This window comes from Dermacentor albipictus, chromosome 10 (assembly GCF_038994185.2).
Source record: "Dermacentor albipictus isolate Rhodes 1998 colony chromosome 10, USDA_Dalb.pri_finalv2, whole genome shotgun sequence".
Lineage (NCBI taxonomy): Eukaryota > Metazoa > Arthropoda > Arachnida > Ixodida > Ixodidae > Dermacentor > Dermacentor albipictus.
Window position 1 is genome coordinate 88,876,273 of NC_091830.1, and position 24,552 is coordinate 88,900,824.

At 47.9% G+C, this 24,552-nt stretch overlaps 1 protein-coding gene and 2 long non-coding RNA genes across 4 annotated transcripts; 2 read left to right on the forward strand and 1 right to left on the reverse strand.

Annotated features, from left to right (window-relative positions):
• Window positions 1-370: 370 nt before the first annotated feature.
• LOC135910219 (uncharacterized) lies at window positions 371-5,868 on the reverse strand. Its single transcript, XM_065442274.1, has 2 exons — window positions 2,416-5,868; window positions 371-484 (listed from the first exon to the last, which is right to left on the reverse strand). Exon 1 carries the CDS (start codon window positions 3,242-3,244, stop codon window positions 2,474-2,476), a length of 771 nt encoding a protein of 256 aa, XP_065298346.1. The 5' UTR covers window positions 3,245-5,868; the 3' UTR covers window positions 371-484; window positions 2,416-2,473.
• A 305-nt stretch (window positions 5,869-6,173) lies between these two features.
• LOC135910240 (uncharacterized) lies at window positions 6,174-19,796 on the forward strand. Of its 2 annotated transcripts, none has more exons than XR_010566956.2 (5): window positions 6,174-8,112; window positions 8,743-8,965; window positions 12,724-12,908; window positions 13,590-19,253; window positions 19,386-19,796. It is a non-coding gene; the product is annotated as an uncharacterized lncRNA (long non-coding RNA). The 2 variants fall into 2 exon arrangements; XR_010566957.2 differs by having other exon boundaries at window positions 13,590-18,518; window positions 18,651-19,796.
• Window positions 19,797-22,254: 2,458 nt separating this feature from the next.
• Window positions 22,255-24,256, forward strand: LOC135910218 (uncharacterized). Its single transcript, XR_010566946.1, has 3 exons — window positions 22,255-22,341; window positions 23,195-23,339; window positions 23,423-24,256. It is a non-coding gene; the product is annotated as an uncharacterized lncRNA (long non-coding RNA).
• Window positions 24,257-24,552: the final 296 nt, after the last annotated feature.

Genomic DNA, 24,552 nt, shown 5'->3' on the forward strand with positions numbered 1-24,552 from the left:
TCTATCTCTCTGCCCGTGCCGATCACGACGTTCGGCTGGCGTAGATTGTTTCCCCCTCCGAGACAACGAGTTCTTTGGTTCGTTCCGTTTGCTCAGGCGCACGTTTCGTTGCCGCGCCGAACACTGCGTTGCTCGACGCTCACCGCGTCCGATGCGGGGCGCCTCGTAAGTGATCGCTGCGCCGTAGCGCACTGTCTTACACCCCTTGGCGGGTCGACGGGAACGCTGTCGCGTTCCACTCTTGAAGGCGAAGCTTAAGCGTCCTCCAATTTTTTAAGTAAAATTGATGGCGAAGGATCTTTACAAGCCGCCATCGAACATGTGCCACGTGCAATTTCATAAAGACGCAAGACGCCTTGTGTAATGAGGACATGTTTATTTTATTTATAAATGCTCGTTGCAGGCTTCTTGTGCATCCATCCAACGTTGTGGCACCAGGTAAGCAGCAGTAGTTTCCGCAGGAAGCTCCACCAGACGACGTGAGCTGAAAAAATTAAATTACAAGCAAGTATTATTTTGACATTAACATGTAATAATGCATGTACAGGCGAAGCCCGACAGTGGTGAATGGGCGGCATTACAAACAAGAGCAGTTTGTATTTACACACACGGCGTACGCGACTCATGCCCAACAATACCGTACATACCACGAAAACACTCTATTTCCAAGCATTACCCTGCTCCCAGGCCTTATTTCCTGAACCTTAATGGCACGAATACACGGGCTACTGCGCATTTCCAGAACTTGGCTACAACCGACGCGACATAGTACGCTACGAATATACACAGAGGCGGCCACAACACAGGCTATCAGACAGACCATGCTGTGCGCTCGCAGAATTCCTTCTACTCGCACTCAAGACAAATACGTGGGTGCCGTTCAGAAGACGGAATTTCGATTTACTAGTTCCTGGCGCTTGAGCTCCTTGGTGTTATCTTTTGCGCGTTCTGCCGGCGCTAGCAACACACTCCCGTGTTATTACTTTTGACAGTTGCTCGTCGAGTTTTGGACAAGCGTGAGTCCGAAAGAAGGCTTAAGTTGTTGCGGGGCCATAATTGTCACAAACTTGTCGCAGTAAGATTCAGTACGCACCAAACTTTGTCACCACGGCCTAGCTACCTTTCTCTGCGTCAAGACAGCCGCGGTGTGCGTGCCTCATAAGTAACAAAAGTACCGAAAATAATTTTCAACAATGTTAGGCGCCAGAGAAAGCGCCAGGAACTTGTCTAGTCAGTGCATTAAAGAGCGAAACTGCGCACCTCGGCCGAGCTGCTTTTCGCTAACCACGTCGCAGCGCCAGGCGCGCTCATTGCGCTTGAAAAGTACCACAAAAACTAACGAAATTAGTTACAATAATGTTGGGGGCCAGAGAAAGTGCCAAAACTTGCCGCAGTAAGATTCAGTACACGTGAAACTGCGTCACAGCACCCTGTGCGACTAGCGTGCCCAAAAACTACCGAAATAAGTTAAAGTAGTATTGGGGCTCATAGAAAGTGTCGCAAACGTGTCCCAATACGATTGATTATTACAGTGGCTGGAATAGGGGAAGTGTGATTACCGCCAAGCGGCTCCTACGGGAACCACAGTGCAGACTCACGATGCATCCGCGAGGTGGCACTCGCCGTCGTTTACACGTCAAGCCGAGCGCATGGGAGGGCTATATGCCCACGTTTTCAGCGCTTTTTTGGGTCATATTGAGTGGCTTCCGTACGCCGTGCGCTTTTTAATTCTGGCTTGTTGAAAATGTGCCTGCGATGAGCCGACGTCAAAGCCACTGTTTTGTGCCCAGTTGCACAACCGGGTACAAATCGTGCAAAGAGAAGCTGTCGCTTTTCGGTGTGCCCAAGGACGAGGAGCTTTTTCTGAAGTGGCAGACGAATATCCCAAGAGCCGACAAGCCCCTTGAACGGAACGCCGCTGTTAGCGAGCTTCACTTTGATCCTCAGTTTGTGTTACGTCATTTCGAACACAACATACAAGGTGAGACGGCGCGTTTGGAAAGAAGCAGACCGGGCATTCAGCCCGATGCCGTTCCAACGAAGTTCCCGAACGTGCCTGAGAATCTCTCCAAGCCCGTGCCCAAGAAGAGAAACCCAAAAGAGCGACTGGACCCCCAGGTCGTGCCTTCGAAGAGGCGGCGAACAGTTCTGCAGGCCAGCGACATTTCAGCAGAGGCACCCGCACCTGGCGAATCGGACCTACCAAGAACTTCGGATGCCAGAAACGTCACGCTCCCATCAGACAAATGGGGAAAGCCATGCAAGTCCGGGTCGACCCCGCTAAATTTCACGTGCGGGTTCCGCTTCTCGCCTACGCGGACTAACAGCGAGGAGCGCGTGACTGAGTTCTCCGCGATCGCCACCTTCAGATTGTCTATCGATTCGCGCGCGTGCGAGAATACTGTCAGGCCGTACCGTGTGTGCCGCAGCGTGACCTCCTTGATGTTCTTGGCGGCCGGGTCGATGTTCGTCTTCAGCAGGCGCAGGGCATCCCGCGGCGGTGTCGTCGTCGGTGCCGTGGGCGTGAGGAAGGCCACGTGCTCGAACGTCGGCGCCGTCCGCCCGCCGCCACGGCCGGTCCGACGCCGCTCGCCCCCGCCGCGGGCGACGCCCTCAGCGCCGCGGTGTAGCTGACGGCGCCCGCCGCCGCGGCCGGAACACCAGGGCCCGAGCCGGCAGCCGCCGCGGACGCGCCGGGATCGCGTCCCGCACTCCCAGGACCGGGTGCCATGACGATAGAGCCGTCGAGGCGCCCCTCGGCGACTATGGCCCGTCGCTGCAGCGCCGCGACCTCCCGGCGCGCCTCAACCAACTCGCCACGCAGGGCGACGGCCGCACCCCGCTCCAGCGACCCGTCCGACCGCAGGTCCGAGAACAGGTGGACGATCTCGTTGGGCCGGGTCGCGATGAAGCTGCGTGCAGCGACGGACACCTTGTTCGCAGCGTTCGAGCAGTATAGCTGGATTTCCTCCTCGATCTCGTGCAGGCGAGCCTGCCCCCGCTCGCCGCGGTCCCCCGCGAGCGCGGGAGACGCCACCGCGGTCGCCTGGGAAACCGAGGACAGCTGGTCGTCTTCGTCTCCCGCCGCAGCCGGCGCGGTCCGGTCCGTGGTCTCTTCCTGTAACGCGATTGCCGCGAGGATGTCGTCGCCGGCATCGGAAAAATCCGATTTCGGCGACGCACCCGCGCTGGCCGTTGCAGGCGGAGACGGCGAGAGCTTATGGACTCTGGCAGTATTGGGCATGGCCGGGCTCAGGCTCAAAGGGCATGAGCCATGGCCATCTTGTGCCCGATGGCTGGCCGAACAAGAAAGCACCGAAATATCGAAAATTAAACCCTTCCCCGCCCGGTTTTCACAACGAATGAGGTCCCTACACGTTTAAAAGTAACCCCAGCTAAAATTTGGAAGAGCCAAATGCAAAATACCTGGTTTTTTGAGGAAAAAGCAAGAGCCAGATGCAGCCGGCCAGCCGAACACTTGCACGAGTCTCCTCCATGAGGAGGAGCTTGTTTTGTTCCGCAGCGAGGGCACCGCTGTCAAGCATCAGGTGTTCGTCCGGGGTGTGGAACTCACGGCGATGGACGAGAAATGCGATCCAGCGTCTGTGCTGCAGGAGATCGCGCAGGAGCGGGGTTACTGACTGAGTTCTCCCATGTTAGCTGCTCAAAAATGATCAAATGGAGCGAAGGCTTTCATCATATGCAGTGCAAAGGTGCCGTGAGCGAAAATGAGATGCGGTGCGTCGCCTGCAAGTATTTGAGAAGGCTTCTTCTTAATCAACGGTGCCGGGAAAAAAAGCGAAATGTCAGTTATGATTATGGAAAGTTGAGGGTAAGAACCGAAGCAGTGAGACGTCTCAGAGCCAAAGTAAAAAGCTTGGATCGAACCATCACTCAAATGAAGCAGGAGAATGAGGATATTGAAGAAAGTACTGTGATAAAAAAGACCGAAAAGCTTCCACAAAAACAAAGAGTTGCAATCATGCAGTGTTTTAAGGTTGGAAGCCGAAAATCTGTCAAAGGGATGCGCTATAATCCAGAGTGGATGCTAGAATGTATTATAATGCACATAAAAAGCCAACGTCTCTACGCACATGTACGAAAACAAAAAATACTTGTGCTGCCTAGCCGCACTTGTCTCAGGAAGTATATGAAGAAATACGAAAGCAGATTGGATTCAATGCAGCAGTGCTTTCTGGCATATCAAGAAAAACACAAGAGATGACTGAATCTGGGTCCCATGGTGACCTTATTGTCGACGAGATGAAGCTTGCAGAAAACTTCGCTGTTGCAAGCGGCTCTGGTAAAGTGGACGGGTGCGTTGATCTTGGCCCCTACACTCCTGAGGCTGACAAGACAGTTACTTGTGACCATGGACTGGTTATTATGTTTCAGCCTCTTTCAGGGTCATGGCATCAAATCCTTCGTGTTTTCGTCTCTAAGGGAAATGTTAAAGCACCGTTGCTCTCGAAGATTCTTTTGGAAGCTGTGTTGCTTTCTGAAAATGCTGGTCTTAAGGTTGACTACGTTACCTGTGATGGGGCGTCATGGAATAGGGCAATGTGGCGCAATTTTGGCATTTCAGCAAGCTCAAAAGCTATCAAACCATCGACAGCCCATCCTTGTGGAGATGACAGACGCCTTTTCTTCTTCTGCGACTTTCCACTTAGTAAAATGTGTCCGCAATGGCTTCATCAAGGCAGGCTTCAAAACACCAGAGGGGCATGTGGACGTGAGGCCCATTAAGATAGCCCATGACCATGATAAGTGTCAAGTCACATTGAAAGCAATGCCAAAAAAATTACCGACGATTACGTTACTTCCTAATGCGAAATTTGAGCGCAGCAAATAAGCTGTTTCACCTTTTCGATAGATTGAGGCAAAGAAATCGAGCAACACATGTATGCGCTATCACAGAATTTTTTTTTATTTTTCACACATATTCCTTTAACAAAGACTCCATTACCAGTTCTTGACAGTCATGAAGGAAGCTTTGTGGTCGGAGAAATAGACTGATATATGTTCGACTTGGTACACCAATGCTTGATTCTCAAAGACGAGATCTATACAAGTGCCTCGCGAGGTTGTCACAGCCGTGGGACGCGTTACGAGCGAGAGGAACGGGATGTTCTCCCGCATAAGTGTTAGGAAATTGCTGTTTGTCTTTATGTCAACATTAAAGTCCCCCACTACTAACATCGGTGTGGATCGATGGACGGTTAATGCGAGTTGCAGGAAGTGCACGACGTCTTTCGTGAGTGCGGTAGCTGACTCACGAAAGCGGTATCAGTCGGTCGCTGCTAGCGCTGGGGGGATGAAAGGGGGGCGGAGCTGGTTATGAGGCCGACGACAACGCGAAACCCAGGAACGGACGCCAAAGAGCCATTTGTGTAGCCAGCCCTCCTCCACAGTCTCTCCTCCTCCCTTCCATCATCCTCCCTCGCCCGGAGAGCCGACAGCGCGCATGCGCGGCGGCGGAGCAGCGGCGCATGCGCGGCGGCGGAGCGCGGCGGCGGAGGCGAGCTGGTTACGAGGCCGACGCCGACGACGACGACGCCGACGACGACGCGAAACCCAGGAAGGGACGCCAAAGAGCTGCGCTCTAAAATAACTAATGTCCACTTGAGTCCTAATAACAATTTGGCATTCCACCTTTTTAGCCCACAATTTCTGCATGGCTTGTTTTTGTACAATAACAAAATTGCAGATTTCTGTGACCACACCAATGCTACAGCAAGGTTCGTCACCTACATGCATAATCTGATCGATGCAATGACATCGAGAGTGCCTTCAAGCCGAACTCGAAAAAAGAAGATGTATAGTTTAGTAGAACTTGTTGTTGGGCGAGTTGGTAGGTATTAGCGAACATTGTTTAACTGCGCGAGCAAACGAACCACAAAGACAGCGAGGGACAAGGACGGGCGCAGTTAACTGCGCGAGCAAACGAACCACAAAGACAGCGAGGGACAAGGACGGGCGCAGTCTTTGTCCCTCGCTGTCTTTGTGGTTCGTTTGCTCGCGCAGTTAAACAATGTTCGCAAAAGAAGATGTGTTGAAAAAAGCCCTTGCATATATTGATGAGTGGGAAGCGAACACAGGGCCTTCAAAGGCTGGTTTCCTGTCACTGCCGAGGGGCTTAGAGTAACTCTGAAAGCCACTCTGGAGCTCTTGGCCTACCTCAACGAAAAAATTGGCTACAAGTACCTCTTAACTTCAAGGCTTTGTCAAGATGCAATTGAAAAGCTTTTTGGCATAATACGCCAATTTAATGGCTGCAATGATCACCCGACATCGGCCCAGTTCCTCACTGCAGTGAACTGCCTTAGCTTTTATAATCTGGTAAAAGCTCCATGTACTGGGAATTGTGCAGGCGGAACGCCCGAGGCTCTAGTTGGGACAGCTTAATTAGCAAGCCACATCGACACCCTGCTGGACTCTGGTAAACTGGATGAAGCGTCTAGCATTATCCAGACCTCTCCCACCACATTAGCGTTCGATCGATCACATATATCCAGAGCAAACAAGCGACGCCAGACTGGTGTACTACCTGGCAGGATATGTTGCACGACGAAAGGTCCTCGCAACAAAATGCCGAGATTGCTTCGTTCTTACACCACAAGAGAACGCAGAAAAGCAACTTTCATCCGACCAGGCGGCCTGCTGTATCCGACAAGTGAGCTGTTTGCTTTTGTTGAAGCACTGGAGGACTCTTTCACCATTTGTTTTAGCTGGAATAAGTTGCACAAAGATAGCATCACAGAGATTATGCAGCACATGCAACAAATGCCACACGTTGGCTGTGTTGCCCATAAGGAAGCACTGACAAGCAGTATTGTAAGGTTTTTCATCATGACACGTCTTCACTTCTACACAAGGTCTCTGAACAAAGACTGCACTTCCACAAGAAGAAAAAACATTTGAAACTGAGCAGAACAACTTGAGGGCCATGTGAAAATGCGCTTTCAGCTATGTCTTGTTGAATTTTCTACCTGAAGCTAATGTGACATTTAGAAAACCTCTAATTACCATGAATTTTGTTATCAGGTGAATGATTTATTGTTCAGTGTAAAAGCAATAAACAGTTCCATCAGGAATGTACAGTAGGGACCACATGTTTTCCACTTTTATTTGCATGAAACTAATCACATTATTTGGACGAATCCAGCACAATACTAATTTTACAATTAAATAATGATCGGCGCTCAGAGAAACGTCTAGTTATAATTTCATACGCGTTGGACATCCACTTTAATTCAAGCCATTTCTTCAATGAGAATCAATTATCACGAATGAGACTACTGCATTCATGCTGTGAAAAATTTTTGTGCATAGAACTAGTGTAAACGACAAGTAGATTCTTATGGCAAAAAGTGCGAGTGCGCGAAAGATCCCATTCACGCCCATAGCACGCGATGGTTGCATGTGGCAGTCTTCTGAGCGGCAACGTTGAATCGCGATAGAGCGTCACCGTGTAGCGCATCGCTACTGTGCTCGGGCAGTAACAAAAGCGCAACTATCGTGGCAGCAGTGAGCAAGTTTTATCGAACGAAAACTGATGAAAGGCGGAGATATACTAATGTATGGTCACTGCCATTGTAGCATGCAAGTGAACGCATTGCAGTCCGGATATACTAATTTATGAAACCGAAAGAATCACTGCAAATTCGCGTTTATAGCGAGAAATGCGTAGCACGCCCGTAGGAAGCGACGTGTAAGCAACCGCCAGCGCCGCCTCGCGGTTGCATCGCGGAAGCACACGCGAGCGGCCGCGCCTTCGGCCAACGCCTCCTATTTCAGCCACTGTACTGAAAGCGAGTGTCGTCAAATTCCTTTTTTATTCTTATGGTGTTGTGCTTGTGTGACGGGCGTCAGGTTAGTGTTGCATTGCCATTCTGCTGTTAAGCAACTGTTCAAGGGCCTACGGTTTCGTCCATCCGGAATCTCGGAGGAGGCCACGCCGGTGCATTGAGCGTCGCTATGGCTGTCGTCTGGCGCCTTCTGCTCCTCAAAAATAAGCTGCGCCTTCTGAAATTGCGCGACCTTGTGAAGAAGAAGCTATAGGTCCACCTTGTATGGCAACCAAGGAGGAAACAAGGAGAATACCACGCTGCGGTGGGTAACGCTCAGTATGCTTAATAATTATCAGCATATAATTGCCGTTTACATTGCTCGTACTATGTTTATTGTCAACGGTGCTTCTTGCATGCACTAGTTGTAAATCACACCTTTTCAACAGGGAACGTCTTATATCTGGTGAAGCGCTGCAAGCAATACGCATACTGCTGCGAGTTATGGGTTGCGTATGGAAACACAATTGATAATTTATTAAGATGCACATCCTGCGGCAAATTTAATCACCACGTTGCACGCCTACCCCGCACGAAGTAATTCTTGCAGCTTGGATCCCAAACAGACGATGCGTACACAGTGAAGTAGAACTTTCCTGTGACAATACTGTATTCACCTTTTCATCTGGCAATGGAAAAGTATTGCATTTGTAATTTTTTTTTGCAGTAAATACATAGTGTAATTCTAATTGCTTTTCTGGGCTACACAGATAACCTTTACTTCCTGCTGCATTGTTGGGAATACTTCAGTGGAATACAACAACTATTTTATTCGACTTTGACGAAAACAAAAAAAAAAGTAGTTGAAGCTATTATCTCGATTTTTGGGGGCACATTGGTGATGGACAGAGATCTGTCACTCTGGTGAAACCAGTCTCCTTGACGACGTCCGCAGGCGTGACGCTCATCTCGCCCTTTGTGGGGCCCATCCTGGATTGGCATGTGGCCAGCACCAACCAGAAGAGCTTTGAGCCTCTGTAGGACCCAGGTGTGAAGAGCGTGACGCGCATTTACGAATACTACAGGTGTCACGGCTATGCGACCGTCGTCATGGGGGCATCGTTCCGCAATGTGGGACAGGTGCGCGCCCTGGCCGGCTGCGACCTGCTCACCATCAGGCAAGTGTGCTCGGGCAGGGCTCCGGCAACTGACTGCGTGTGCCTGACGACGTGTTTTTGTTGAACGTGCGCTAGCTAGGCTATTGTCAACTGTTGTGTGGGGTACTGCGCTCACTGGGCCTATTCTAGAAGGCAGCCCAGGCAGTTGCCGAGCTAGATGTATTTGAGTTGAATGTTATTTTCTTTGTTACGGAGCACAGTGATGTAACGTATAGTAGTTCGAGCACTGAGACTGATTATGGCCGATTCTGTTGGGAACGCACACACATTTATTTCAACGAAACTGCAGCCGTCTTGGAAGCCCCCTTGAACCCCAGGGTGGCCTTTCTTTATTCCAAAGAGTGCTATACATGGACACTACATCATCCCACCAGGGAAGGAAAAAATCAGTTTTGCTTAAACACGAAGTCTTTCAGGTGCCTAGGTCGTTGCCTGGATCGTTGGGGGTACCGCTGTGAGACGGTCTTGGGAGCTGCTGATATGGCTTGGCTAGGAGTAGCTATGCTGGGGGTTGGAAGGTCACTGTTACTCGGCACAGCTTCATCATCCAGATATGGCATGTCGGTCTGGTCCTGATGTCGTTCCACTTGAACTGTGCTTGCATCTTTGAAGAAACTTGAGTTGCGACAAATCGACACTCCATCTCTGGACGCTGTGATTCTGGAGCCATTGACTTTGGTGATTGTGTGTGGGTCATAGTAAGGCGAAAACTTGTTTGACCTGTTCTATTTGCAGAGGACTTGTCCCACACACGGCTGGTTGTTACTCGTATGCCTCCGAGTGTCTACGTACCACTTGCATGCTTTTCTTTTAGTGTCATTCTGTCTGGCCTCATAGTAAGCCAGGTTGTGAGTACCAGCGACAAGTGTCGGTAGAAGATTCTTCGTGGGTCTCCCAAAGAGAAGTTCAAACGGAGATTTTCCTGTGGAACTATGGGGTGTGGACCTATAAGCCAGCAGGAACGACTGAAGCTCATTAGTCCAATCCAAGTGGCTGACACGACTTGCGAGTATAGACTTCTTGAGGGTGCGCATGAATCTTTCTGCTTCCCCATTAGCCTCTGGCGACCGTGGAGTGATGCGGTGATGCTTGAACCCGAGCTCACTGGTGAACTCTGAAATGGTGAGCCATTGTCTGACTTTACAACTTCTGGACAGCCGAACTGAGCGAAAACAGTGCGCAGTTGCTTGATGACTGTAGGTGCTGCAAGAGTGTGTGGGATGCTAACAACTGGGTACTTGGAGAAATCATCCACCACTGCCATGGCATACTTGCCATCAGGGAAAGGGCCAGCAAAATCTAACGACAGTTCAGTCCACGGGCCTCGAGGCAGCTGCTGGATTGGCAAGGGATCTCGATGGTGTACTGGTGTGTTCGCTTGGCATGCCAGGCAACTCTTAAATGTCTGGTCCACTAAACAGTCTATCCCTGGAAACCACTTTCTCACGCAACAGCTGTTTTGTCTTGACAATGCCTTGGTGTCCTTGATGTGCAAGATGCACCGCCTTAGTGTGAAGTTGTGCTGGCGGTACTATCCGCGTGCCTCTTAACACAAGGCCTTCTTTGGAAACTGACAGTTCTGTCGCAACGCGAGAGAAGGGCATCAGAGTTGTGGTCTTCCAATCTTTGCCTTGCTGGGGTTGCTTTAGGGCTTTCTTGAGCGAGTTCATCACCGGGTCAGCGAGCATTGCTTCGGTTACTTCCTCTCTGGTCACGGCACGAGGCAGGCTATGAGACACAATGAAATTCACGTACTGTTCGGCGACAGACTCCATGCACCGAAATGGTGACGTGGAGTTTAGTGGGTGTCTGGACCACTAGTGTGTTGCACTTCAAAGGTGTATTGTTGAATTCGAAGTGCCAAACGCTCCAGCCGTGCTGAAGGCAGAGAGCGAAGGTTACTGAGAATGCTGACCAATGGCTTGTGGTCTGTCAGTAGGCAGAATGCTGTCCCATACAGGTAGATGTGAAAATGCTCAATTCCCCACACCACGGCCAGCATTTCCCGTTCAATTTGAGAGTGGCGTGCCTCCACAGGAGAAAGAGCACGACTCCCATATGCTACCACTCTGGTTTCGCTTCCGGATGTCTGCATGAGAATGGCACCAAGGCCCTGAGGAGCAGCATCTACAATGAGTGTGATGTTCTTTCCTGGATCGAAGTAGGCGAGAGCTGTGGCCTCGGAAAGCTTTCTCTTCAGTTCGTCTAGGGCATTTTGCTGTATGTCTGTCCAACACCAGTCTTCTACTTTGGCCATGAGTTTCCTGAGTGGTTGGGTGAGGTGGGCCAAGTTGGGTATGAACCGACCACAGTAGTTAACGAGCCCGAGGAGACTCTTCACTTCAGTGGTGCTGGAAGGTGGTGATGCACCCAAAATCGCAGATACCTTAGTGGGGTCCGGTTTCACACCATTGCTAGAGAACACATGCCCGAAAAAAGTAAGTTCCCATTGGTAGAACTTGCATTTCTTGACGTTCAATGTGAGACAACTTGCAAGTAGGCATTCTAATGTGGCCTTCAAAGCCTTATCATGCTCTTTCTCAGTCTTTCCATACACCAATATGTCATCGCTTACACTGAGCACGTTGGGGATGTTAGAACCTGACGGATGGTGTCCTGAAACACTTCGTCTGCTGAGGTGATTCCGAAGTTGAGTCTCTTGTATCGGAAGAGCCCAGCATGTGTGGAGAAAGTGGTGATCACACGGGATGATGCGTCAAGTTCGAGTTGGTGATATCCATCTTTCAGATCGAGTTTAGAGAATAAGATGGAGCCGTTCAAAGCAACAAAGATGTCGTCCACTGTGGGTGTGACGTCTCTCACGCTGGATAGCTTGGTTGGCACGGCGCATGTCAACACACATTCGAATGTGCTCGGGGTCATGTGGTTTCGGTACTGCCACAATTGGTGATACCCCAGGGGTTGGTCCTTCAGTTTCGTTTGGTGCCAAAAGGTGCAATAATGCTTGGGATTGCTTTGGAGAATAGTGGCCCCATGTGAAATGCCTCACTCGTTAACACTGCATTTCTTGGATTTTCCTTAAAGAAAGATTTTGGTATATATGATCTCTGATACAAACAGTAGTTGCAATCAGCAGTAGTAAACAACTCGCATTAACGCACAAAAACAAGTTTTGCATTGTATGTGAGGAAATTAGTAATGGTACCCCTTTTGCCCTACATTAAAAGCCCCGGCAGGCAGGAAGGAGAAGGGCAGAACCAAGATTGGAAGACCTGCTGTCCTCTGTCGCTGGCCGCTGGTGTCCTCTGTCGCTGGTGCGGAGCGTGAAGCGCATCTATGAATACTACAAGTGTGACGGCTATGCGTTGCTGTGACACTTGGCTTCAGTAACCTTGGAAATAAAGACGTTGCACAGAGGGAAAAAGTATTTCTCATCGTTACGCAAGAAGTGTTGCGAGGACAAACAGAGTGGCTAGGCAACAAATGCCACTACATTTGTGGTGCTATTTAAAAAAGGAAATTATGCAACGCCGCAAACAGTGTGGTTTTGTTTGGTGACCAAAGGTGCAATAATGCTTGGTATTGCTTTGGAGAATAGTGGCCCAATGTGAAATGCCTCACTCGTTAACACTGCATTTCTTTGATTTTCCTTAAAGAAAGATTTTGGTATATACGATCTCTGATACAAACAGTACATGCAATCAGCAGTGGTAAACAACTCGCATTAATGCACAAAAACAAGTTTTGCATTGCATGTGAGGAAATTAGTAATGGTACCCCTTTTGCCCTACATTTAGAGCCCCGGCAGGCAGGGAGGAGCAGAAGGGCAGAAACAAGAGTGGACGACCTGCTGTCCTCTGTCGCTGGCCACTATGCGGAGCGTGAAGCACATTAACGAATACTACAAGTGTCACGGCTATGCGTTGCTGTGACACTTGTATGTTGACACGAGTCTGTTGCACTCGCGCAAGTGCACAACAACGTAAGCATTCCAACTAGGTTATCATTCTCATGATTTCACTCTTTACACAGAAAGCATTCCAGAGTGAATTAAAATGCTTAGTGTTTCTTACAGCAGTAAGCTGATTTATGTTATTGCACTACTTCTGGTAGTACTGTTTCATAAATATTACTCATTAGATTACCTATGCACATGTGGTATTAGCAGGCGACATATGTCGTAGGGCCTGCATATCTGCTGATGCGGCCATTTTATTGTATAATGGCGTTACGCAACATTGCAAAAAAATTGGGGTGGCTCTTGCACCGTCTGCTTGTGGCTTTGTAAGATGCGGTATATGGGGGGTTTTTACCTTTGACGAAAGTTTTTGGTGCAGTACTTGAAGCAGCCAAAAAGGGAAACAGTAAGGTCCCTAAAAAAGTTCGCGCAACCTAGAGAGAATGTTTCACTTGCCAGCCTTCACTGTTCAAAGTGTGGATTCTTCTTGTGCACTGTGTCTAAATGTGCATGCATATGCCACATAAAGTGCTTCTTCGGAGGAAATTTCTTAAGGACTTGTGCCATCTTGTTCATTGTGGTTCAGTTCAAATCTTAAGTGAGTGTGTTGAAGATTGAACCTCACTGTTGCATAGAAGGTACACTGCACAATAAAGGGTTAAGGCGTTCTTAATCATTGTATGGTTATAACTTGTCCCTCTACAGCAAACACAGGACCTCCTCCAATCAGTTGAGCGGCTAAGAACGGTGGGTGAAAATCAAGGCGTGGCGACGTTGCCCCAAGCAGCAGCCAGCGAGCGTCTCACTTCTGCTGCTGAACAGCAAGTGCAACAAAACACCCAGCTGCTGCAGGATCTGCGGAGCCTCACACACATGGCACCAGCGCTGCTGCTTTGCCTTCAGCAGGCCGTGGGGATGCCACCACAAGCCCCAGCAGGTGGACCACCTTCTTATGAGGAAGCTTTAGCTCGACACTAATAATCGAGCCAAGAGACGTACCTTACAATGCACAAATGCTTTTGATTATATTTGATGGAAACTTTTCATCTTTTGACAATATGATGATGAATATTTAATTATGGTGTGGATTTAATTGCAGAACGTTGGTTAGTTGTCTAATAATTGAAGCACAACATTTACAAATTCATACCTCTATTCAGAAAACAGATATTGCACTTCTGTAAACTGTATGTTAGAATCTTGTATGTGGATTAATTCAATGTGCGAATTTATAGCTCACATGAAACTGTGACAATGTTGAAAACGTTTCACCAACGTCCCACTCAATAATGAAGTGGATTATGTGAAAGTGATGTGTATGAGAATTCTTTTTGTTGAGCTGTATTACATACACTTATTGAAAAATTACTCATAATTTATATTGCAGAATTACAAAGTTGTAAACAATATGGGTTAGCTTGATAAAATTTGGAAATCTGCAACATTTGTCAGTTAACAATTCAATCGCCTAAAAAATGTTGAGCTTCCTGTTGCCACTTGGTTTTAATGTTTTCATTTAAATGTAACAAGTCACAACCAGTGCAATAGTGTAGATTAATAATTTCTCCATTACCGTGTATGTACATATCACCTCTCGGCACTAAAGCTTCCACTTTCCAAGGGATGTGGTTCCTTTGTTGTGATACGTGTTTTGTGATTTGGGCGTGTAAAGCCCAGTTTCCTTGATTGTTACCATTATTTATGCTTTTCATTTTTGCTGGTTTTGCATCTGTGAACAGTAAAATTTTTCATTGTCATGATTTTGTTTATGTTGTGTTATAGCGTACTTGCACCTTGTTAAGCAGCAATTATGAGCATTACGTGAAATCATGGGTGCAAGAAATGCAATGTTGAAGCATCTCTTGAGTTTAAACAAAGCAGCAGTAAGCATGAGTGTCTGTTATTTAAAGAAATCCTCCTCCAAAAATGCTTGACATGTCTTGTTTGTTGCTATGTGTTTCAAGAAATATGTACTACACAGATTGCACTGAAGGACGTTTCAGTTGTGTGTAACTCATGCTGCGCTTGCGTGCGACACATGAACAGACGTCTTCAGCTTTGGAACAATGCATACTTTACGGTAAAATAGGCATCGCAAAGCAGTATTCAACAATGCAAGATTAGTTGCCGTTCACCTTAGAAATCACCTTTATTTCAAGAAAATTCCCCGGCGAGACAATTTTCAAAAGCACAGACAATTTTCAAAAGCAAAGAAAAGGAGTAATATAATGGCACATGGTTATTTGTCACTGCATGTGTATCTGTCATGGTCACCGTAGACAAATCATGTGCTTTCCACTACTGCAGTATGCAGCGTACTATGATTAGCCACATCTGAGCACAAGCAATGTGTTATGTTAAAGTGCACAGCCTATTTACTTTGATGAAAATAAACATAAAACATGTTACACCTGCACATGTTTCCTCGTCATCTGTGGCGAATGCGCCAGCGCACATTTTGCAGGTAGGCAACGCGCAAATTTCTGGGCAGCCAAAACACACCAACTATGGATTCGCGCACAACCTCTTTGAAACAAAGCTCGAGAAGGCTGTACAGGATGCGCCTGCGGTGGCACCTGTGCTTGAAGCGGCACTTGTGTTTGGGCTGGCTCCTGTTCGCTGTCGCCATGTGCACCATCGTCATCTGGGTCGTCTGGCAGAGGCACGCCTGTTGCAAGGCAGAGGCTATGAAGCGCTGCACAAGCTGCAACAATAATGGCTGCTTTCCGAGGCGAGTAGTGGAGCGCCCGATACCTCTGCAGGCATTGGAAGCGGCTCTTGACGACTCCTATGCACTGGGACTCGCTCCGCGACAGCCGACCAGAGCAGACGTGTTGCGGATGGGCTCCTGCCTCACCCCAATAACCTGCGAGTCGTCCCTCTGTATCGACGACAATTGCTACTGCGCCTCTGGCAGCCTTGGTCACATCCCGCTGAACGGCCCGACGGGCTCGCCACCGCCTGTACTCCCACGCTTTTTGGCCCGCCACTCCCGAGCCGAGCCGCTAAACCGGTTTCCAATCGGACTCTGCCGCGCCAGGCTCTCAACTGTAAAACCGCCACCCCGACTGCTGAAATGGCCCCCAGAGATTCGCCCGATGGTCTGGGCCCTTCCAACGGCCACCATCCATGGTCAACCTTCATGACGAAGACTCTGATATGGACTCTTGTGATTACTTCACACAAGACCAAGGCCTCCCGACATCGTTGTCCGATTCGGCTGCGAGCTTCCCTACCCATGGTCCCACGTGGGAGTACACTCTCAGCAAGCATCGGGCGAAGCAGCTCCAGGCAGGGCCACCCATGAAACCCAGACCACCTCATCATCGGAATCAGCCATATCCGTGAGTGGCACTCCGTCCAATTGCAACTTCCTGTCCCCAGGCATAACCCGAAAGCCCGGTCCTCGTCGCCCCAGACTAACACCCCTACCAAAGGGAGATCTGAAAGTAGTCATCCGGCTGACGAGAGGCATAGCCCTCAAGAAATACCCCAACCACGCTATCGCGGCAGCAATTGTCAAGTCCTGCCAGAACCCCACCCGTGCGGAGGGGAAATACGTCGTGCGCCCCCACATGGGCTCCAATATCCTGATAGTCAGCACCCCGCACGAGGAGGCCGCTGACAAGATCTGCCAACTCGCCCACCTTAAGCTGGACAACCAAGCCCACCCGGTGAGAGCATGCGTCCCGTTCTCACCGCAAACCATCAGAGACAAATCGGAAACCATTCACGGACTCGACCTCAACAACACAAGGGAAACCCTCATGGAAGGACTGTGGGTGCGGGACAACCGCATCAAGATTCTGGACGCCCGCATCTTGGGCACATCTACAACGGCGCTGCTCACCCCACCTACCCAAGCTGGTCTACCATGGAGGGTGTGATTACCCATGCTACCAGTACAGGCGAGCCCGGCAGTTTTGCCGGATGTGTATGCAGCCGGGACATCGCCCGGATGTGTGTCCAAACCCCAACACGCCGGTTTGCCACCGGTGCGGCACGCTGAACCCACCCCTCACCCACGTTTGTGAGCCGAAATGCGGACTCTGCGGTGGTCAGCATGAAACCGGCACTAAAGAAAGCTCCAAGAGACTGAAGCCACCAAGAGCGCTTCAGCTGCCACCCGCCTGCAACAATGAAGAGAAGAGGTTGTCTTGACGGGACGGCCTCCCCAAGATCTACAATAACCGCTGGTTCGACTCCGAGGACGGGGACTCAGCCGACTGCTGCTGCAGCCAATCCAGGTTCGGAACCAGAGCCCGGCAGCAGCAGCCACACCCACAACAAATGCGGACACCACCCATACTGATGCCGAGAGAGAAGCGGCAACCCGCCCAAGACGCAACCAAGCAGGTGAGCTGGGAAGGCAGGGCAAGGACTCCTCTGCTCCTCCAACAGACACCCGAATCCCCAAACTACAAGCTATTATAACAGCGCAAAATGCTAGGATAGCAGAATAAGATGCCAAGATCGCAGCGCTTATGGCCAAACTAGACAAAGTAATCAAACAAAACACTGCGCCGCCACCTACCACACCCCCAAAAGCGACCCGATGAAGTAGTGGCACACCAAACGCTACAGCAAACACTACATAGAGAAGAGAGTAAGCTCCCTCACTGAAAATGTCACCCAACTATTCAGCGTGCTTCAAGCCAAAATTGAAACCATAGCGGGCAGCCTCGCGCAAGTAACTGCTGCACAAAATTCACACTCAATATCAATTGAGGCGCTCCAGACTCAAAGCCACACACGCGTCTCGTCGCGCAATCAAGGTCCTACCCGCAATCGCAGCCGTGCCAGTTCCATTGGGAGCGATGCCGGCCCGCCAGCCCACTTAGCTGACCATGGCTCCAAACCATAAGCCAAACAACGCCGAACACATAGAAATATGGCAGTGGAACTGCAGAGGTTTCAGATGAAAACAAGGATCCCCATAAGACCTAACATTATCTGCCTGCAAGAGATAGGAGCCGAAAGAACCCCAATGCTAGCCAGCTACTACACAATCCACCAACCCCACATGGCGACGGTTGCAGTGAAGTATGCGAGTTGCCAACTAACTGTGCTGTAAACCTTGACATGTGCACGTCTGTTTCAATGACACAGGTGCCAGGACTTGCACGCTGGCAGGAAGTGGTAGAAGGTTTTGCAAAGCGCTGCAGCTTTCCAAACTGCCTTGGAGCCACAGAAGGTAAACACGTACAAATAAAGGCACTTCCAAACTCTGGTTGCAACTACTACAACTACAAGGTATGTATGTAAATCATGTGCGAAGGTTATTACTGCCAGATGTGACAATGCTGTTTTCACTTTTTTTTTTTCAGAGAACGTTCTCCATTGTGTTGATGGCAGTGACGGACGACACTTATAAATTTGTTATGGTAGATGTCGGGGCTCCAGGCCGACACAGTGATGGGGGTGTGTTCAAGGCAACATCATTCAGCAAGGACCTTGCGAAAAATTACTTAACTTGCCAGCCCCAGCACGCCTCCCAAATAGCAACAAGGTGGCACCTCACATATCTGTGGCCGATGAAGCCTTTCAGCTGAGGCAGGATTTTATGCGGCCTTATCCCGGAAAAGGAATACAGCCAAGACGAAAAGTATTCCACTATGGGCTAAGCAGAGCAAGGTAACATGAATATAATTGCTCTGGCTGCAATGTAGAGCTTGCTTGAAATAAAACAGCCATGCTTGTTAATGTTTATATAGCTGGACAGTCTGTGAATAGCATATCATTAACCTGCTAAATGTTTTGTTCCAGGCGCAATGTTGAAAATGCCTTTAGGATTCTGGTGGTACGATGGAGTCCTTCTTGGCCACCTCAACCTACAACCTCAACCTCAACTACAAGGTATGTATGTAAATCATGCGCGAAGGTTATTACTGCCAGATGTGACAATGCTGTTTTTACTTTTTTTTTCAGAGAACATTCTCCATTGTGTTGATGGCAGTGGCGGACGACACTTATAAATTTGTTATGGTAGATGTCGGGGCTCCAGGCCGACACAGTGATGGGGGTGTGTTCAAGGCAACATCATTCAGCAAGGACCTTGCGAAAAATTACTCAACTTGCCAGCCCTGGCAGTGGCGGACGACACTTGTAAATTTGTTATGGTAGATGTCGGGGCTCCAGGCCGACACAGTGATGGGGGTGTGTTCAAGGCAACATCATTCAGCAAGGACCTTGCGAAAAATTACTTAACTTGCCAGCCCCAGCACGCCTCCCAAATAGCAACAAGGTGGCACCTCACATATTTGTGGCCGATGAAGCCTTTCAGCTGAGGCAGGATTTTATGCGGCCTTATCCCGGAAAAGGAATACAGCCAAGACGAAAAGTATTCAACTATGGGCTAAGCAGAGCAAGGTAACATGAATATAATTGCTCTGGCTGCAATGTAGAGCTTGCTTGAAATAAAACAGCCATGCTTGTTAATGTTTATATAGCTGGACAGTCTGTGAATAGCACATCATTAACCTGCTAAATGTTTTGTTCCAGGCGCAATGTTGAAAATGCCTTTAGGATTCTGGTGGCACGATGGAGTCCTTCTTGGCCACCTCAACCTCCTGCCAAAGAATGCAACCCATGCTGTGCTGGCCTGCTGCGCGCTGCATAAATTTTTGTGATCAATGAGCAAATCTACGTATTCCCCGCCTGGTTACGTGGACAGTGAAGTCCGATATGGGAACGTTAACCCAGGCAAGTGGAGGGAAGAGGCTTAGATAAATGAGCTGTGTGGCTTGGCAGGAACGTCATCAAGAAATCACATGGTGGATGCTGCTGAGACGCGCGACCTCTTTCCAGAGTACTTTATGGTCGAAGGTGCTGTGCCATAGCAGTGGGCACACACTTACCTTCCAACCCCATCTAATATTTAACATCTGAAAGCTGCGCTAATGAGTGCTTTAGGATGAGTCACTATGTTCCTCAAAACTATGTGGTTTTTCGAAGAGATCAAGCCTACTCTACATTGGTGAGTGGTGTACTGATTGTTATGAAGGTGTTTAGTGCTACTCCAGTGTCATTGTACAGCAAGACATTTGACTGAGAAAAAAGTTTCCAGAATTGCGGTTGTGGTGCCAGTGCATAGATGTGACGACGTAGGCAGAGAACTGTAGACTCGCACCTTTGTTCTTGTTTGCAAAAGTTTTTGAAATGGTTGTACACAAACATTTCACCTCTTATTTAAAGCACATTCCACTGAAACATGGCTTCATGAGTGGGCAATCTTCTGGAACAAATCTTGCGTTTGTACATGAAGTTTAGGTCGACTGTTGATTGAAAATCCAATGACCAAGGTTATGTGGCTTGGCACACAAAACATCTTCCAGAGTGCCAGAAAAACATTGACTGTAATGCCGGGCAAATGGAGGTGCAAGCTGCACTGCTCATGCTTCAGAGATCCCTTGACAAGTACAAGCTGCATTACACGACAATGCTTTCTGATGGTGACAGCAGGACATTCCATGCCTTGACCAAGCAAGCTGTTTATGGCTTCAAGACAGACAAGAAAGACTGCATCAATCACGTGCACAAGCGCATGAGAGCAGCCTTGCGTGGACTGTTTGACAAAAAAAAGGCCAAAGGTGAGACAATTGGAGGAAAGGGACGGCTCACCCAGGACAGGATCAAGGAGATCACAAATTACTATGGCTGGGCCCTGAAGAGTCACAAGAAAGACGTGCCAGGCTTGAAGAGGGCAGTTGAGGCTACCCTGCACCATATGATGCCCCCAAACATGACCTTTGTCCCGAAGGGTTAGAATCCTGGTGCAGCTACAACTGAGCTGTGGCAAAGCGCGAGCAACCTCCAGCACACAAAAACAGCCTGCCAAACTTCGTGTGTGAAGCTCTGGAACCAATTTCCAAGCGGCTGGGTGAGGAAGCCCTCTTGGAGCGGTGTAGCGACGGTGCGATCAGAATGTCAGTGAAAGCCTGCATTCCGTGATCTGGGATCAAGCCCCGAAGACTAAGCATGCCTCACTGCACTGTGTCCAGAGGGCAGCAGCTGATTCAACCAGGGTGTGACAAGAAGCAACACTGCAATAGCCGAGAAGCCAGGCTACAGTGCCGGTAGCTGTATGGTGCGCCGAAGCCTTGAAAAGGATTGTCGGAGGCTTCACATGTCCCACAAGGATCACACAAACAGAAATGCTTTGACAAACAAGCTTCCAAAGAGGCACAAGCCAGCAACAGACTCTGCCTACAGTCCGGGGCTTTTATAGGTCTAGGTGTGATCTGTGCTGAATGCACAATTCTGTGAGTGTGCAAGATATATTTTTAAAAATTTGAATTCTGGGATTTTACGTTCCAAAACCATGATATGATTCTGGATTAATTTTGACCACTTGAGAAGCGCTACAACACAAGCACATGAACTTTTTTGCATTTCGGCTCCATTGAAATGTGGCGACCCCCACTGGGATTTCATCCAGATTTTTTATTGTAGCCATAAACTTTGTGGAAAGGACATATTTTGTTGTGGCCATGAATCCTGTGCAACTTTATTTGCATAAGAATGCCATTTGTGTGCCTTCTGTTCAACAAGGAACTAAAATAGAAATGTGAAGCTCGTGGTACTAGCTTTCTGGCATTGCTTTCAATGACTATGCATGATGTTGCAACCAATATCTCAGCGTTGTATTTGCACAATGACCATATATATGTCATGAACTTGTTGCATCACTATGTAGCCCCATCCTTCAGCAATTCATATTGCCATATTGATAGGCCATTCAAAGTTACAGTGAACCGAAAGTTCAAATTCGTTTTTCTCAGCTTCATTTTTTTGGACACCACACACTGCCTTACGGGGGATCTTCATATGTTCTTTCTAAGTACCAGCAAAATGCTAGGTATAAATATATTTGTGTAGAATGGATCTAGCCGGTGATGCTATTTATTTATTTCTAAAGGTGTCGGCTAAATTTTAATTGCCACTAAAGACAAATGAAAATTAGCAAAAATATTGCAATTATGTTTAAATCTATTATTTTTGCATTATAAGTGCACTGAGAACAATAAAAATGGCATCACCGGCTAAAGATACTCTCTGGTGTTCTGGCCTTATACTTTGTTTTTGCTTTTGACAAAGTTAAGCTTTTGGAAAGTCCCGTAAGAAATTGACTGAATTTCTGTATTAAAAACTTTGCATCATTTGTTCTAATGCAAAATCTAATTAGATATTTGCAATCAGCAGAAAAAACTGAACAATACTGTTAAATATCATGCAGTTCGCACTAAAATTAACAAAATTGGTTTTGGAACCCACATCTCCCCTTAAAGGGGAGACCCACGCACTCATAAGAGTGTGGCAGGACCACTTGAGAGACCTGCGGCGCACAAAGAGAAATTCCAAAGTCTACGCAGCCATTCAAGAGGGGCTGCCCAGTGAAGGCATCGACAAACCTCTCAAGGCTATAGTCAAAGATAGAAAACTTGGGGAACAAATACAGGTAAGCATCATGTCAACAACACGATGGACAGCAGTTTTGTGCTCCTTTATCTCAGTAGCCCAGCGCCTGTTGGTGATTTAAACATCACGTTGCCTTTCTGGCTAGTGCGGTTGCATGCTTGTCGCCTGTTGTTCACGATTGTTCGTATTTCGGGACCTAGTTAATGCTTAATTGTTGCCGCCTAACTCTGAGTGCCATTTTTCTGTCACAAAAATCAGAGCGGAAACCGGAAAACCTAACGTGTGACGCTGCATTAGATGCCTGCACGCTCTAGCACATGTGAGAGATGCGCTTCACTCAGGAGCTTCCAAACGGCCACACTGTTCCGCAGATGCACCGGTTCTGTCAGTTACCGAATGCACCTAGACGTTGCTTCACAGATTAGTGAAGTGGTAAAAGGAGCCAAGAGAGAATGTGGAAGATATGCGAAATGGTTGACATGCACCGCGATAGAGCTATGGATAAATGTATGTAGTAAACATTGAAAATCGAGTGAACTCATGAAAAATTATAAACAAGCTAATGTTAATACGTAGCTGATATGGTAATAATAACTAGAGCATCTTATTTTGTCCTTTAAACATGGGTGTTGAGCATTTTTAGTCAGTGCCTGGTCCTCGCAATGGTAAGATCAGTGCAGTTTCAAAATAATACACAACCATGCAACGTACAAACATCTGTGAACCAGACTTTATCAACTAGTTGCATTGAAATGACCAGTCACAAAGTGATTGACATGCATTATCAACACAATTGGAGCCAGTGCAATTATTTTCTCTGGAGTAAAGTAAAACTAAGCGATGTGGAAGACATTTCATAGGAATTTTCCACGATGCTTTCATTTCTGCTGCAGAGACCTGTGCAAGAAACGATGTATAGGTCAAGATGCAATCGCATGGAAATATTTTTGGGAGCTGCATGAATTCCTTGGAACACTTCCTGTCAATCAGAAATCATTACCGGACGAAATTGGCTGCAGCAGTGCTACTGTTGGCAAGGTAAATGCCATACCCACTTTTTGCTTCTGGATATTTCCAGTACAATGTCTTTTTTTTTATGTTCATGTTTTTGTGTGTTTCAGCTTGTTCACCACATGGTGCACGGCAAAGATTACAATTCTGAGGATGTAGTGCTGGATGAAATCGCCAGCCATCCACCATCACCACAGGTATCAGAACGCAGTGATGACGCCATTCTTCCAGTAGTAGAAACGGATGCGTCATCTGCGCCACCTGCATTGGCAGGAAAATGCCAATAAGAGGAAGAACACAGAGGGAATGCCTACTTGCACAGATGATCGAAGAACCAAAGAAAACGGGACTTGTATATGAGAAATCGAAAGAGGACAACTCTTATCGTGAATGTGTTCTTGTGCTGCATGAGAAGGCTGCCGAGCGGGAAAAAAAGACTGATTTCCATCTTGGCGGAGATCAACAAAAAATAAATGCCTTCTGAGCCATTCCAGTCTCTTGTGTTATTCTTTTGCAAGAAACTTATGACTGCAGATGCATGCTGAGCAACTGGCTTGTATATAACTTCCAATGACCAATAACTAACAACTGTTGGAAGCAAGATGTACCGATGTTTAAGTTCCCTTGTTGGTAATCAAATTAAATGTATGAATTGCATGTGTGGTATTCACATTGGAATTGAAAGTTGCACTACAGCATAAAAGTAAAAGAGCGAGAAATCTTGGAAGCGCACTACATCAGTTTATTAGGTGATGACTGCGTTAGTACAACCTCAGTGCGCTTACATGAAAAAGAATTTGAATTTCTAAGTCGGTCCCAATAGAAACGTTTCTTGTCTTTTCATGCTATGTGATTAGTGATGATGCAGTTGCGCATGCTCTGCTGGCCTTGCTGGGACTACACCGATTCTAATAAACCTCAGTTGATAAACCAGTCGTTGTGGCGTGAACTTCTCCTCTTGTCCTTTGTGTTTTTGACTGGTTTTTTCGTTCAAACATAAAAGTTTGCCAGACGGGGAAAATGGAGGAGAAATTAGTGTCCAAAGAGTTACCGAGCACAAAACAAGTAGTGCAGGGAAATATCGTATAGTGCGAAATATAGGTCGAGGCTTTTTCCAAAATATATTACTAAAAGGTGACCCTTCAACTTATATGCCGGCCCTTGGCACGACTTGAATAGTTGTTTGGCAACATGTAGGAGTGCAGACCTTTCGGCATCCGCATTGTTATTGCCTCCTTGG